Source organism: Galeopterus variegatus, unplaced genomic scaffold (assembly GCF_000696425.1).
Source record: "Galeopterus variegatus unplaced genomic scaffold, G_variegatus-3.0.2 Scaffold3172, whole genome shotgun sequence".
NCBI classification, from domain to species: domain Eukaryota; kingdom Metazoa; phylum Chordata; class Mammalia; order Dermoptera; family Cynocephalidae; genus Galeopterus; species Galeopterus variegatus.
This window is the reverse complement of record NW_007729283.1, coordinates 78,814-95,621: the sequence shown is the minus strand read 5'-3', so window position 1 is coordinate 95,621 and position 16,808 is coordinate 78,814. Positions and strand designations below refer to the sequence as shown.

Here is a 16,808-nt window from a genome sequence, read left to right as displayed (position 1 = left end):
TATAAGAAAATAAAATTATTTTGTTAGTAAACATTTTATTCTTTTTGATTCTATTGTAAATGGAATTATTTGCTTAATTTCCTTTTCAGGTTGCTCATTGTTAGTGTATATAAATGCAACTGATTTTTGTGGGTCGACTCTGTATCCTGCTACTTTGCCAAATTCATTTATTAGTTTTTTTTTTTTTTTTTTTTTTTTGTTTTTTTCCGGGCCCGGCAACGGACCGCAACCCTCAGTGTCGCCCCCATACCAGACCAGGACCGGCAACAGGATTGCAACCCTCGGTATTGCTCCCGCGCCCCGCTCAGCCAGTGAGCGGGGACCGGTCTGTATGTGGGATCCGAACCCTCGGACGGGAGCGCCGCCGCGCTTCCCAAGCGGCGCACTATCCAGTGCGCCACCGGGCCGGCCCCATTTATTAGTTTTAACAGTTTTTTTGATGCAATCTTTAGGGTTTTCTACATATAAGATCATATCATCTACAGAGATAATTTTACTTCTTCCTTTCCAGTTCATCTGCTGTTCATTTTTTTTTTCTTGCCTAATTACTCTGGCTAAGACTTCCAGTACTATGTCGAACTTACATTATTTTTAAAATGTAAGTGGCAAAAGCATTTATCCTTGCCTTGTTCCTGACCTTAGAGGAAAAGCTCTCTTTCACCACCAAAAAGGTCACTATGGGTTTTTCATATATGGCTTTTATTGTGCTGAGGGAGTTTCCTTCTATGCCTTGTTTGTTGAGTGTTTTGATCATAAAAGGGTGTTGAATTTTGTCAAATGCTTTTCCTGTGTCAATTAAGATAATCCTATGTTTTTCTCCCTTCAATTTGTTAATATGGTATATCACATTGACCTATTTTCCTATGTTGAACCATGCTTGCATTCCATGGATAAATCTCACTTGGTCGTGTTGTATAATCCTTTTAATATGCTGCTGAATTCAATTTACTGGTATTTTGTTGAAGATTTTTGCATCAGTGTTCATAAGGGATTTGGTCTGTAGTTTTCTTGTAGTATGTCTGGCTTTGGTATAAGGGCAAGTTGGCCTCATAGAATGAGTTAGGAATTGTTTGCTCCTTTTCACCTTTTTGGAAACATTGGGAAGGACTGGTCTTAGTTCATCTTTGAGTGTTTGGTAGACTTCATCACTGAAGCTCTCAGGTTCAGAGCTTTTCTTTGTCAGGAGATTTTTTATTACTGATTCAATTCACTTACTAGTTATAGATCTACTCAGATTTTCTATTTCTTCATGATTTAGTTTTGCATTTCTGGGAATCTGTCCATTTCATTAAGGCTATCCAATTTGTTGGTGTATAATTGTTTACAATACTCTTTTATAATTCTTTTTATTTGTATGGGATTGGTAGTAATGTCCCTACTTTCATTTATATTTTTAGTAATTTGAGTCTTCTCTCTTTTTTTCTTAGTCAATTTAGCTAAAGGCTTATCTTTTGTTAAGTTTTTCAAAGAACCAACTTTTAGTTTCATTGATTTTGTTCTTCTTTTCTACTTTCCTAGGGTGTAAAGTTAGATTGTTGATTTGAGGTCCTTCTTGTTTTTTTAATGTAAGTATTTATAGCTATAAATTTCCCCCTTAGCACTGCTCTTGTTCTGTGCCATAAGTTTTGGTATGCTCTGTTTTCATTTTCATTCATTTGTAAGTTTTTTCTAATTTCTCTTGTGATTGTTTCCTTAATCTGTTTGTTGTTTAAGAGTGTGTTGTTTACCACAAATCTTTGAATTTTCCAGTTTTCCTTCAGTTATCAGTTTCTAACTTCATACCACTGTGATCATAGAAGATAGTTTGTATGACATCTGCTTTTTAAAGTCTATTGAGACTTGATCTGTGGCCTAATATATAATTTATCCTGGAGAATATCCCATGTGCACTTGAGAAAAATGTGTATTCTGTTGTTGTGTAGAATATCCTATACATGCCTGTTAAACATACATACATATTTAATATATACTTAACATCCAAAGGTTATAACATTCTAATTTGAATTTATAATAGCTCAACTTCAGTAACGTACATGAACTCTGCTCCTACAGCTCTATCCCTACCCATTTCAATTTTTGATGTCACAGAATTATATCTTTCTACATTGTGTACATAAACATAAAGTAATCATTGTTTTATATAATGCATCCTTCTCTTAAATTATGTAGAAAACAAAATGTGGAGTTACAAACTACAGTTACAATAATACTAGCTTTTAGACTAACAATTGTGCTTTTCTAAATATATTAGTCTCTTAAGTCAGGTAAAAAACAAAAACTGGAGGAACAAACCATTTTTTTTAGTCAGTTCGGGTTGCTATAACAAAATAGTATAGACTAGATAGTTTAAACAACAGAATTTATTTTTTACAGTTCTTAAGCCTGGGAAACCCAAGATCAAGGTGCCAGCTATTTGGTTCTTGATAAGGACCTGCAGAAGTTTGTCTTCTTATTGTTTCCTTACATGGCAGGGAGAGATTGGGGAAGAGGGGAGGGAGTGGGCTCTTTGGTCTCTTCTTATAAGGGCACTAATCCCATAATGAGGACTCCACCCTCAGGACCTCTCCTAAAGCTAATTATCTCCCAAAAGCTCTAACTCCTAATACCATCACATTAGGGATTAGGGCTTCTATATATGAATTTTAGGGGGACACAAGCATTCATTCCAAGACAACCACTAAAAAATAAAAATTTTAGGGAGATGCAGTAGGCAGAATGGCTCCCCCAAAGATGTCCATGCCCTAATCCTTTGAACCTGTAAATACTGTAGTTAAGTGGCAAAAAGACTGTTGCAGATGTAAATAAGAAGATTGTCCTAAATTATCCAGGTGAGGCCAATGTAATCATATAAGCATGTAAAAGGCACAGATCTTTATTTTGCTCGAGTCAGAGAGATTTGAGGCCTGAGAGGGAATGCACTGCTGGAGAGGGCCGTGTGGAAGCTTGAGAAGAAATGCTGGTAGCCTCTAGAAGCAAAGATTGGCCACTGGCTGATGGCCAGAAAGGAAATGGGGACCATTCCACAATCAATTGCCAAGGAAATGAATTCAGCCAACACCCTGAGTGAGCTTGGAAGTGGATTTCTCCCCTAGAGAATCACAGCTCTGCTGACACATTGGTTTTGGCCCTGTAAGACTCTAGCATAGGACCCTGTCAAGCCCACCCAAACTTCCGACCTACAGAAACTGTGAGATAATAAATTTATGTTGTTTTAAGATTGTAAGTTTGTGGTAATTTGTCAGAGTAGCAATAGGAAACTAATACATGGGCCTTGTTTAGATGAAAAACAGCTATGAAAGACATTCTTGGGACAATGGGAAATTCACATATGGACAGGATATTAGATAACATTATGGAATTATTGTTAATTACTGTTAATTAATAAATATTGTAAATTACTGTTAATTTTCTTAGTTGTCAAACTGGTATTGTGTATGTGGGAGAATGTCCTAATTCTTCACATAGCAATGTTGAGGTACTTAGAGATGAAGTGTCACAATGTCTACAAGTTACATTCAAATAATTCAGGGGGAAAAATGAAAAAATATATATATGAGGGTACTGCAAAACATTCCTGAAGAGATTCGAATTATTTTTCAATTCTGTTTTTTCCATGAATATTTTGAAGTACCCTCGTGCTTGTGCGGTTATATATACATACATGCACATATATGTATATACACATATATACATATATTATAAATAAAGAGACAAAGCAAATATAGAAACAAATGCTGAATCTAGGTGGAGAGCATATGAATGTTCATTGTACTATTCTTTCAACCTTACTGAATGTCTGAAAATTTTTGATTTTTACAATAAAAAGTTGGAGAAAAAATGTTGAGCTAAAGAAGCTAGACACCAAAGAACACATACTATGTAATTCTATTTATGTAACTTTAAAAAAATATGTGTAGGTAAAGAATTCTGGAGATGGATGATGGTGATGATTGCATAACAATATAAATGTACTGAATACCACTAAACTGGAGACATAAGATAGTAAATTTTATGTTATGTGAATGTTACCATAATGAAAAAGTCATGTAGAAAAAACTACAAAAGAAACACATATGTAGGTGGTAAAACAATATTAAAAACAAGGCAATAATGACCATAAATGTCAGAATAGTGATTATCTGTAGTTAACAGGGATGGAACTGTGATTGAAAGAGTGCACACATTGAGCTTTTGGGTGCTGGTGATGTTTTATTTCTTAATCTAGGTGGTAGCTATACATTACAATAATTTATAAAGCTACCCATATATGTTTTGTGCTCTAGTCTATATATATATATAATACTGCACAGTGAAAGAAAATTATAAAAATAACTCATGTATTTGTAAAAATGTTGCCTATTTTTAAATAATTCATTTTTATTATTCATTTATGTTCTATCATAACGTCAGGAAGAATTGATGATGAGCCTATATTTTGATTCCTGCTTAATAAGGTTTGGGAGCATGATCACTGCTGAAATTATTTTCTCCAAACAGAAAAATAAAACCACAGACCTACTGAATCAGAAACTCTGGGGGTGTGGCCCAGAAATCTATGCTCTAACAAGCCCTCTTGGTGATTCTGATGATTGCCAAAGTTTGAGAACCACTGGTGTAAGTATATGCAAAAATAATCCTCATTATTTTCATGGAGTAACAACATCATCTTCAAGACCTTTTAGATATTGCTTCCCAACACACTTACAGCTCACTGTATCCATACAACTATAGTCACTCACCCATTCTATCAACGATTCTACCTGGCTGATGTGCAAGACTGTCTGTTGGCTTCATTCAGCCATTCAGCCATGGAGACACAGGTTTTGTATTCTTATTTTCTAAGGCATTTAAAGAGTGATCTAATCTCTCCCAGTAATGACAAGAAGCATTCCTTGGAAAGAAGCTGAGGCTCAGAGGGGCAATAGATCATGCCCACCCTATGCTAATGGCAAGATCCATCACCAAAACCCAGGCTTCCTAGATGAGCCAAGATCCCATCTCCTGAAAGCACTTAACAAGCGTTAAACTGGGAAACTCTATTCCACTAGCCAAACTGTGCATCCTTGATAGGGATGACCTGACTGGGCTCATGACCACCAGCTAGGTGGTGCAAAACAAATGATTTCCTTGAAGAACCACATTTACTGAGTAGCCCCAGAAGACCTCCTAACTAGGACTGAAGAGTCCAAGAATGCCATCTTGGCTGAGGCAACAAAAAACATGCTTTGCAAGTTTCAGGCTGGCAAGCATGAGCTGGACAGCTCTACGTGAGGTCAACCGCATGTGTGCCACCTATTTGGAGATGTGGTCCCAGTCTCAAAACTACTGACCACAGCACTGAACACTCACCTTATGCCCCAGCATCAACCTTCCTATAAAGAGGTGAGCACTGAAAGATAAGCTGCTAAATCATTTCCCCAAATCAAAGGTGCTGCCTTGCCCCTCCCAACTTCCAGTCCCAACCAAAGGAAAAGCCTCTAGGAAAAGAATAATTTTCTGAGAGTGAGGGAGAATAAGTAATCCAGAGCCAGAGATCTGCCAAACAAACTGCTTCACTTCTGTGAGGACTTAAAAGAGGACTTAGAGAGTCAAACACTTCGAGTGCCTGTTACATGTTGTCAAGGCAACTGCAGCTCCAAGCTCTCACAACCGGAATCTTCCCAGCCATGTTTTCAGGCACTCACTTGCCCCCAAGTTCTTTTTGTTTTAAGCTATTCTTTAAATTCTTTTAAAATAAAAACATTAAAAAATATATCTTTCTATTATTCTAGAAGCCTCATTATTATTCCTTGTAGTTCAGACTTTCCTATCAGACATCTAGTCCTTTACGTAAATATAGTGCCAAGGTAGTAAAGGCCTTAAAGCAATAATAATTTTCACTTTGTAATCATACAGATCATGCTGTCTTTGAAAATAATTTCAGGCAGGAGTCTGCATGTTTCGGATGGAAAAAGGGTACTGCTCCCAAACCACGACAACAACAGGGAATAAAGGCTAAAACAAAGACCAGCAGAAGTGCAAGCAAACAAACCCACGGTATTAAAAACACTTATAGGACTAAAACAAAGACCAGCAGAAGTGCAAGCAAACAAACCCACGGTATTAAAAACACTTACAGGACTAAAACAAAGACCAGCAGAAGTGCAAGCAAACAAACCCACGGTATTAAAAACACTTATAGGACTAAAACAAAGACCAGCAGAAGTGCAAGCAAACAAACCCACGGTATTAAAAACACTTATAGGACAACCAGGGAAATTTGCAAAGTGGTATTCCATGATGTTAGGGTATTATTGTTAATTGTTTTAGGTATAATGACGGAATTGTGATTACATGAAGGCAAGCAAGATGAACAGACAAGAGCCTTCATCTTTTAATGATATATACTGAATTCACAGATAAAATTATATGATGAAGAGGAAGTGAGAGAGGGTCGGCCTGGTGGCGCACTGCGCTAGTGCGCCGCTTGGGAAGCACGGCGGCGCTCCCGCCCGAGGGTTCGGATCCCACATACAGACCGGTTCCCGCTCACTGGCTGAGCGAGGCGCGGGAGCAACACCGAGGGTTGCAATCCCGTTGCCGGTCCCCGGTCCGGTACGGGGGCAACACTGAGGGTTGCGATCCGTTGCCGGACACGGAAAAAGACAAAAAGACAAAAAAAAAAAAAAAAAAAAAAAAAAAAAAAGAGGAAGTGAGAGAAACAGAAGCGAAATATCTGTGCTGTGGTGAGGATGCCCTCAACCCCTCAGTGGCCACCCTACTTTATGTAGGCTGTGAGGCATTGATGGACAAACTAGGAAGCACTCAAAGTCACCAAAAGGCCTGTCTCAAGTAAAAATTCTGAAAAAGTATGGCTCTTATGGGGCTGTGCTGCTGAATGCTTCATTCACACGCAACCTCTTCCACTGCTCAGCAGATAACCATGCTGTAAATCCCTCTTAGCACATGTGGCCTGCAGGGAAGAGTGTGAGGTCACATACTGAGTTTGTTTCAGTGGACAACTATCTTAGAGGGCAGCAATTCTTGTGGTCCTCTGGCTCCAACACATGCAAAGCAGTCAATCTTATTACTGGGCACTAATATGTACAGAAGACATAGAAAAGAAAGAAAGAAATTAGACACAGGAATTTACAACCCAGTGAAAACGAGTGCAAATAAAAACTCCACAATAAAGAAACTCAGAAAATAGTCAACTCTTGATTACATCACTAAGGGAAAACAAGACAAATTCAGTTAATCCAAACATCACCTATGCCCAGTCCTGGAATATTTCTTTTGTGCTTTGTTTTAATTTTTCATTGGAGCATGGGTATTGGGGATTGCTCAGCAAGCACCAGAAACAAATAATAAAGCTCTCCTCTGGCAGCTGGCAGATGCCACAGGCATTACTTTGAATCCTATCTGGTTTGGACTTCTATATTTCTTCTTATACTTTCTGATTTTGAAGGAAACTCCTAGGGACTGCCTCCACAACAATTATGCAGATGATTCCTGATGATAATCAGGCCCCAGAGTCTATTTCAATCAAGACTCATAGCCAAGGCCTAGGTCCAGAACCAGCGCAGGCACTAGAGCACTGATGAGAAGGTAGAGATTGAAGTCAGAGATACACCAGCCTCAATGGGCCGCACCAAACAACTCAGAAGCTAATTCTGTAACTTGTCACAAGGAATTCACGGCGCCATAAACCCCAGAGCCAGTTCGTGATCATCAAAGCCATAACCTGAACCCATGAGAGGAGAATGCATCTACAGCTTCTCCTCAGAAAGACTCCACAATGAAATACCCCCACTTTCGCACTTGCACGTGCTGGCTCGCTCGCTCTCTCTTCTTTGCTCTCTCACTCTCTCATTGTACAATTTGGAATTTTATTTCCTCTTTATTCTTCCCTCAGTAAACAATCAGCTTTCCAAATTCTGCTTTCAGTTTCTTACTTTTCTTCTCCTCAGGATGATACAAGCTCTTTGGGGAATAACATCTGAAAAAGTGAAACAAGGTACTATGCTAAGACATCATTTGACTATCATCCTGGTGCACCAGAAATGTATACATTTTTTTTTAATCCAGAGAATTAAGCCATAATTTTATGTAAGAAAGATGAGAATGCAGTTCAAGAGCTGGACCGTTCTTACAGTGCTTCCTATTCAAGGAGAGGCAGGAAGAATGATGCTACAACCCAGGTTTTAAAATTGGCTTTCGCCTTCTGGGGGAGGAAAATAACATTTCTGAGCCACCTTATTTTTAAATATTCTGTTAATTGTCAGTTAGCCAGAGTATGGTTCTGATAACACCATGGTCAAGGGTTTGGATTCCTGTACCAACCAACTGCCCCCCAAAACAAAATAGAAATAAATAAATAAAATGACCAACAGAATATAAAGATGGCATGGGGAGGAGAATTAAGGAGACTGCACCAATACTGGAAACAACAGAAGATGCCATCAGCAAATCAGAAATGCCAAGGAATTTCAGCACATGGGACTAGACTGAGTAAACATACCATAAGCCAAATAGCATCTCTCTCTCCTAAGAACAGTTTGGGCTCTTGAGAAGCAGGGCTCTGGTATCCCTATTCCAAAGGACAAGGTCTAGAGGGGGCAGGGGGCTACGAGGCAGAAGAAAAGTCCGCAAACTAGACACCTCTGGTGTGGTGAATCCAGCACACCAAACAGTCACGATCACAGCTTGGCATCTATGTAGCCACAATTCATGCTTGGGCAAAAATCAGTCCAAAGAGAAAGATGCACCAATGCACCAGAGCAGTGGATTCCCCAAACCCAGACTGAAATAAATGATGCAGAGACTATGACAGAGTTTCCACTCTGCTCCCCACAGGCTGTTGGATTTCTAAATTGACATACTAGTCCACCTCACTCAGGAAACAGGGCACAAATCCACCAGATATCTACAGAAAAGATTCTGAAACAAACAAGGAGAACACAACATTCCAAACTTGTGGAAAAGAAGGGCTGGCCCATGGCTCACTTGGGAGAGTGCAGTGCTGATAACACCAGGGCCACAGGTTCGGATCCCATATAGGGATGGCCAGTTAGCTCACTGTGTGAGCGTGGTGCTGACAAACTTGTGGAAAAGATTTATTACAAGAAGCAAAAAATAAATTTTCAAGAGCATCTACTTGTGTTCATGAAAATTTCTGAACATATATGGTCTGTGAAGATGAATAAGATAGCAAAATAAGAAGACGAAAAAAAAGCATCTGGCCAAGAGGCTTGAGGAAAAAAATAGAAACTGAAAAAGATAAGGAAAAATAATAAATCTAAAAACAACAGCAAAATTAATATCTGTATTAGAAACCACACAAAACAACATTGATTCTATAGAAATGGAATTAATGATGTGGAAAGCAAACAAAAGAAGTTCATCCAGAAGGTAGAGAAGAATAACAAGACCAAAATCACTAGAAAGATGGTGCTAACTATGGAGGACAGTAAGCTGAGTACATGTGGCAAGTCAGTGCTCTCAAGCAAGAGGGCCTATGGAACGGCACCCCAAAAGACCCACAACTGTGGATCAAAAGTGGACTTAGACTACGCACTAGGCAAGATTAAAGTGAACAGATCAATACTGAGACACACTCTGATGAAAAATTAAAATGGCAGGGGTAGAGAAAGAAAGAATCCAACAAGCATCAAAATGGGGGTAGAAAGATTACAGTATATACAAAGAGACGATTCTGGCTGGCCTCAGACTTCACCACCAAAAGACAATGCATCAGGTGGTGGTTGTTACATAAATCTATTCATATGATTAAGTTGCACAGAACTACTACTATTACACACACACACACATGATTGCATGTGGAAACTGGTGAATTCTGAATAAGATCTGTATTATAGTTAATAGTACTATACCGGTGTCAACTTCCTAGTTTTGATATTATACTATAGTTATGTAAAATGTTATCATTAGGGGAACTTGGGTAAAGGATACACAGGATCTCTCTACTATCCTGGCAACTTTCTGTGAGCTTATAAGTATTTTTTTTTTAAAAAAGACAGTGGATCAAGGTCTACTACAGAGATCTGAAAGAAAAAAGATAATAAATGAAGAATTCCACATCCCAATAAATTGCTGTTTACAGGAGACAGCAGCAGAGAGTCATTCTTAGATATGAAAATAATGTGTGTCAGAGGATCCAAAGCAAGAGTTAAAATAATATCTAAAAAATTTTCAAAAATCAAAATTTTAAAAATGGACAGTTGTGCTCTAAAAGGTCAATTGATAAGCAATGAAATTAAAGAGTATTAAATTTATGTAATTGTGAATATGATTATAAAGCTGGAAGCAAATAAATATAAAGTTTAAGAAATGATTCATTATCAGAAAAATTGCAACAGTAAATTAGGCTTAAATCTCAGGATATACCAAACAAACAAACAAAAAATTCCTGAAAATAGGCTTAGAAAGTGGGAAGTGTTAACTACCTGCTACTTTCCTTATCTTACTTGAAATGTGAGAAAAACATACTGTTTTATTTTTTATATTGACACTAAACATGTGTTTTTTATTTAGAAAAACTCTTAAGCTATCTTTTAACAGAATAAAAAATAGAGTTGGTATTTCTTAAGTCTCTAGAGAAAAAAGGAAAACAAAATCCAAAATTCAAGACACAATGAAAACAAAAAACAAAATATACCTAAAACTACATTTAAAAAGTCTAATTAGAAAATAAGCACAAGTACCAGTTATGAAAATAAATACAAATATCTTTCACTTTCCTATTATCACAAAGACTCCAGATTGGCCAAAAGAAGGTTTCCCTTCTTTGCCTGTCTTTTTAAATTTTTAATTAATTTTATCTACAAGTGATGCACCAAAAGAAGTCAACACATAAAGGCTAAAAGGTTTAAAAAACTGGTAAAACATATCAGCGAAACAGAAAAACAAGAAAGCAGGGATAGCATTGTTAATATCAGACAATAAGAAGAAACTTCTGTTACCAGGTTATGATGCAACTGTAATTAAAAAATAGTTTAGTAATGACATAATAAATGCATCAAATGAACTGAAACAGAATTGAGTGTATAATAATCTAAAAGAACTTAGTCTACAACAAAGATAGCATTTTAAGTATAAAAGGACTTGGTCTGCTATAAAGGTAGCCTTTTAAATCAATGAGGAGAGAAAGGACTGTTTGAAAATTAAAAACAGAACAAATTGTTGACTTAGAAAAAACAGTAATTCCTTGTCTTATGTACTAAAATAATTCCAGTTAAGTATAAAAATTCAATCACCAATGATTGAGAAGAAAATATAAATATATTTATCTTATCTCAAAGAAGTTCTTTCCAAGTACTATCTGTCTGCCAATAAAGTCCCATGATAAACAAAATGCAAGGCAGACAACAAACTGAGGAAAAATAATGGTAACAAAAGAAAAATCATTGAGAGAAGGACAAACACTCACTATATATACAGGCAAGACCCAATTAGATCATTCACACACACGCAAAATTCGAACATTCACGAAATGTATGAAAAAAACTATCACTAATAATGAAAGAAATATGAATGAAAACAACCATATAAAAACTTGAGACTTGAGGGCCGGCCCCGTGGCGCATTGGGGAGAGTACAGCGCTGGGAGCGCAGCGACGCTCCCGCCGCCGGTTTGGATCCTATATAGGAATGGCCGGTGCGCTCACTGGCTGAGCGCGGTGCGGGCGACACCAAGCCAAGGGTAGTGATTCCCTTACCGGTCACGAAAAAGTAAAAAAAGAAAACAGAAAAAAAAAAACTTGAGACTTGTTCTTGGCTTTTTTGAGAATTCATATTAAGGACATATAAAATATGTGTTCTAAGATTTCTGCCCGAAGTGTGGGGGATGAGCACAGCAGTCATAAATTGGTTAGTAGATTAGTCCAGCCTTGCCACTTGAGTGACCAGCAATAAAACGACATCAGTAAAATTACCTGCCCTTTAGAGCTTTCTGGGATCCAAAGAGATACCTGGCCTGCAGCAGTAAGTGCTCAGTAACTACCAGACAATGGTAACAGGAGTAGTGGTATTTATCTACAACATTGTACTATAGTTTTAAAATCCCTTTATCTGAAATGCTTGCAGCCAAATGTGCTTCAGAATTAAGACCTTTTTGGATATTAAAAGGAGATAACAATGCACATACCTAACTAGGTCTGGGATAGTACCTGGTAATTTTACTATTCCTACAGTAAAATACACAAATATTCATTTTAAGTGAGATAAATGTCAGTTCAAGTCAGCTTTTGTAGTCAAGTAAGTTATAAAAAAGACTTTCAGTTTTCAGTGTTTTCTGGACTTCAGATTTGCACAAGAGGGACTGAGAATCTGTATTTAAAATAGAGAAACGGAATCTATCTAAATGCATAATAATAAGGAATAGGTTAAATAAGTTATGATACATTCACAAAACAGAAAACTGCAGAGGTATAAAATGTCACTTTTTGAAAGAATATTTAATGACGTCTTCATGAATACTAGGTTAAAAAAATAAGTGAAATTTTAAAAATGCATTATGAATTGAATTTTGTAAAAGTAAATTATATAGATGTTTACAAAAGCAAGGAACCATACCAGGATGTTAAATTAGCCACACTACGTTCTTCTTTATACTTTTCTACATTTTCTAATCTTCTATGATAATTAGGAAAACAATCCAACAATTAGTAAGCCACTCATGGTTGATTTCCCTGTGCAAGACCAGGCTAGTTATCATTCTAGAGGGTTAAGGAGTCCATCTTTGCCCTCGAGGAATCTACAATCTTATCCCTGACGGGCTCTGGGCATTACTCTGCTCTCTCGGCATTAGACTCTTGTTTTATTCTCTATCAGGGACTAACTGAGGTGCCAGCACTTTATACACCTCCACCAAATGACGCCCTGGTGACCTGGCAAGTCAGTGGCAAAAATGTCATCAGTGGTGCGATTAGAACTTGATTCAGCCCATCCTTACCTAATGAAGTCACACAAAAAATTCAGTGCCCATTCAAATGTGCTTGACTTTTGCTCTTGTTGACTGCACTCATCAAATTCCAATCATTTAAAAAATCGTTGGGGGAAGGGGAAGAGATTTCATTTGGGTTTGTTCCAACGCTTCTCATGAGTAAAATGATGTAAACTTGACAGGCCCAGCAATGACAACTCCAATCCTGTTGTGGGGTAAATGGGAGGCTAAGAGGGATCACGGCACTGGAAGGGCCCTTCGTGGAGGGGACACGCAACAGTCCGTCTTGCCTGACAGACCACTCCTCAATGTCTACGGGGCAGGCCTTTTGCCAGAGCTTTGAAGGAGTCAGTTCATACTCAGTGTTCCTAACATGCAGGTGGTATTCCATGAACTCCCTCTGGGTCTGGAATTCTCCACTGGTTTAATATACAGTTTGAAAATGTTTTATACATAAAGAATATAGGTGACAGAATCATTACGGGTGGTTATGAGCCTCAATTCCAAACTAGGAACAAAAGGTAAATGAATGGTCAGTCAACTTAACACATAATCACCTAAAGGACCAGATGGGTTGATATGTAATCACTTTTACATAGATTCTACTAGTCTTTTTAAACTCTTGCGGACAGCAAGAAAAATCCCTGTGCAAAGCTTCTGCCACACATAAATCATAGCCAACTATGAAGTTAAATAAGAAATTAACTCTTAAACCCACAAAAAATTACTTGTTTGCAGGCAAATTATCCATTCAAGACACTTTTTTATTTGTGGAATGCTAATCCTTCCCTCCTACTTCCTGCCTCCATCTCTTCCCTTCTCTCAACCCAAAGAGAAGGAACGGTCCTCCATGCAATAAGGACCTTCCTTAAAATAATGACCTTCCAGGAAAAAGGATTGACTTACCCTATCCCAGCTGAAACACAGGCCCAGTTGATCAAGCTGTTTCCTCATGTGTTTAATATTACTGTGAAAGACAATAGCCAAGAGACAGAATCAACTGAAATGCCCATCAACAGATGAATGGATAAAAAAACTGTGGTATATATACACAGTGGAGTACAATTCAACTGTAAAAAGAAATGAAATCCTATCATTGGTAGCAACATGAATGGAACTGCAAACCATCATATTAAGTGAAGTAAATCAGGCACAAAAAGACAAATACCTCATGATCTCACTCATATATGGAATCTAAAAAAAAAAAAAAGTGGTTCTCATAGGAGTGAACAATGGTTACCAGAGGCTGGGAGGGGAAGGGGCTGGGGGGAGGAGAGGTGGTGGACTAACAGGTACAAAGCTGTGTTATGTACCCTAAGCAAATCATTGTGCAGTAGGGGCCGGCCCGGTGGTGCACTGGATAGTGCGCCGCTTGGGAAGCGCGGCGGCACTCCCGCCCGAGGGTTCGGATCCCACATACAGACCGGTTCCCGCTCACTGGCTGAGCGAGGCGCGGGAGCAACACCAAGGTTTGCAATCCCGTTGCCGGTCCCCGGTCCGGTACGGGGGCAACACTGAGGGTTGCGATCCATTGCCGGACACGGAAAAAAGACAAAAAAAAAAAAAATCATTGTGCAGTACTGAAACAACACACCGTACCCCACAAATATGTACGAGTAAATGTAAAATTAAAAAAAAATAATAATAGTACTATTACTGTGAAACAAGGCGAAGAAAATTTGTTTTTTCTTTGGTGGGGGTTAAAGCCTAAACTACACTTTGAGAATGTGAATAGAAACTGAAAAGGTCTAGATTATTCAAAGGGGTGCTAAGCGTTGTTTTGCTGAGGCAGAAAACTTAATCACTAAGAGTTAGTAAAAATACCAACATATTCGAAGACACCCATTATTTGGACACATACTGCATCTACTAGAAACCACGACGGTCTTTGGCACTGGGGACTGACTCTTCCCCCAGCATTCAGATAGGCAATACCTTTGATACGTGCACTCCCAGCCCATCTGTATGTTTGTGTTCTGCTTAAGTGTAAGCCAAACATTTACAAGTTTAAAACTGACTGAAAACAAACACCTTAATGTACAGATTGTGGAAATCAAAGAAACCATACAATGTTTTGTCAATCAAAACCTAAACCAGTCTAACAATTGGGAAATAGGGAGAGAAGTGAGCTCAACTTATAATATGGAATAAGGAAATAAATCATTTTTTCTTTTTTTTTTTTTAAAAAAGGACTAAATCATTTCTACTATATCCTTGTTCAGTCAAGCAGACTGAAAATATAAAAACCATGAAAAAATCCTCTATGTGACCTCAGATTAATAATAGCTTAATTAATTCCAGTCCCTGTGCTAAGCACTTTGCAGCGAAGTGCTTAATCTTTATCTAATCATATGGGGTAGGCACTGTGACTATCCCTGTTTTACAGATAAGTAAACTGAGGCACAGGGAGGTTAAGTAATTTGCTCAAGGTGATAAGCTAGCTAGGGGGAAAAGCAGGATTTGCATGTAGGTGGCTATCCTCTTAACTGCTATCTCTAGTAGAAGGGCTAGCAAACTTCCTCTGGAAAGGACCAGATTGTGAATATTTTCAGCTTTGTGAGCCATATGGTCTCTATCAGAACTACTCAACTCTGCTGTTGTATCATGAAAGTAGCCACGGACAATATGTAAACAAATGTATGTTACTGTGTTCCAATAAAACTTTATTTACAAAAACAGGCAGGGCCAAATTTGACCCACAAGCCATAGTTTGTCAACCTCTGGTCTTAACCATGTTTGATTCATTTTATTTGAATCATAATAATTTCCTCTTTTTTTTTTTTTTTTTTCCCCTAGGATCCAAACCCGTGGCCTTGGTGTTATCAGCACCGCACTCTACCGAGTGAGCCACAGGCCGGCCCATAATTTCCTCTTTTTTCCCACCACTCCCTTTAATATAGAATTAACCATAACTGAAAAAGTAGAAACTAGAGGTTAGCAAAAAAAAGAAAAGTAAAAGAAAAAGAAAAGTGGATATAGTAGTAAAAGTAAAGTAGAAGTAGATGTTTTATAATGTCACCTTGGGTAAGAGAAAGCAAAGGGAGGTATAAAACACTGGGGAACCACCTTTGTACATCTGGAACTACCCTTGTATATCTCTGATGGGTGGGGTGAGGAAGCGTCCCAGGTCCTTATGAAAGGAGCTGACGTAATGTGCCCAAAAGATTCTGCTGGTTTCTGGTCTGACACCCTCAGGACATTATCAGGAGGGAGAGGGATGGGCGCTGCTGGCCCATGTGTACATGGAAGCCTAAGGCATGGGTGGGATTGGGAATGTGTTCTCCCATGGAGAAAGCCACATCCATAATAAAGTGGCCATATATTTCCACAATGAGTGTCTAAGTTCCTCTTGCTCCTGAATGGTGAAGGCAAAAAGCCAACAGAATTTTCAGAGAAAATTATTAACGTAGTATTTGGACATAGGTCAAATTACCAGTCCAGAAGACAAGGATTATAGAAATTTAACAAATGTGATCCTCTCTTCCTTTTCTCTCCCAAATGCAAATATTCAAAGGAAGAATAACTTTGTAAATAACGAAGCATCAAAATGAACACATGAAAGAATACCCAAAACCATCTTTGGTATTTCTTATAAGAATATAGCATGTTAATAGACAATCCTGTTTATCTCTTGGCAGGCTGCAAAGATTGTTTGCTCTGCTTTCAATTTCTCATGCACAGGTTAAAACAATCTTTTTAAAGTTTTTGTACACAAGTGTTTGAATACTCCTGTAAACACATACCTTTGCGTCCAACTACCTGGATGTAGATTCCTTTCGATTGCAGCATTTTCAGCAGGCAATCCAAACGCATCCCATCCCATAGGGTTGATGACCTAGCACCCAAAAGAGAAACATTAGCATGG

General features: G+C 38.1%; 1 protein-coding gene across 1 annotated transcript in view; it reads right to left on the bottom strand.

Annotated features, from left to right (window-relative positions):
• The window catches only part of LARS2 (leucyl-tRNA synthetase 2, mitochondrial), a 186,647-nt gene that overhangs the window by 138,943 nt on the left and 30,896 nt on the right, over positions 1-16,808 (bottom strand). The window contains 2 exon segments of the mRNA XM_008584192.1: positions 13,850-13,910; positions 16,687-16,778. Coding sequence (XP_008582414.1) covers positions 13,850-13,910; positions 16,687-16,778 — 153 coding nt within the window.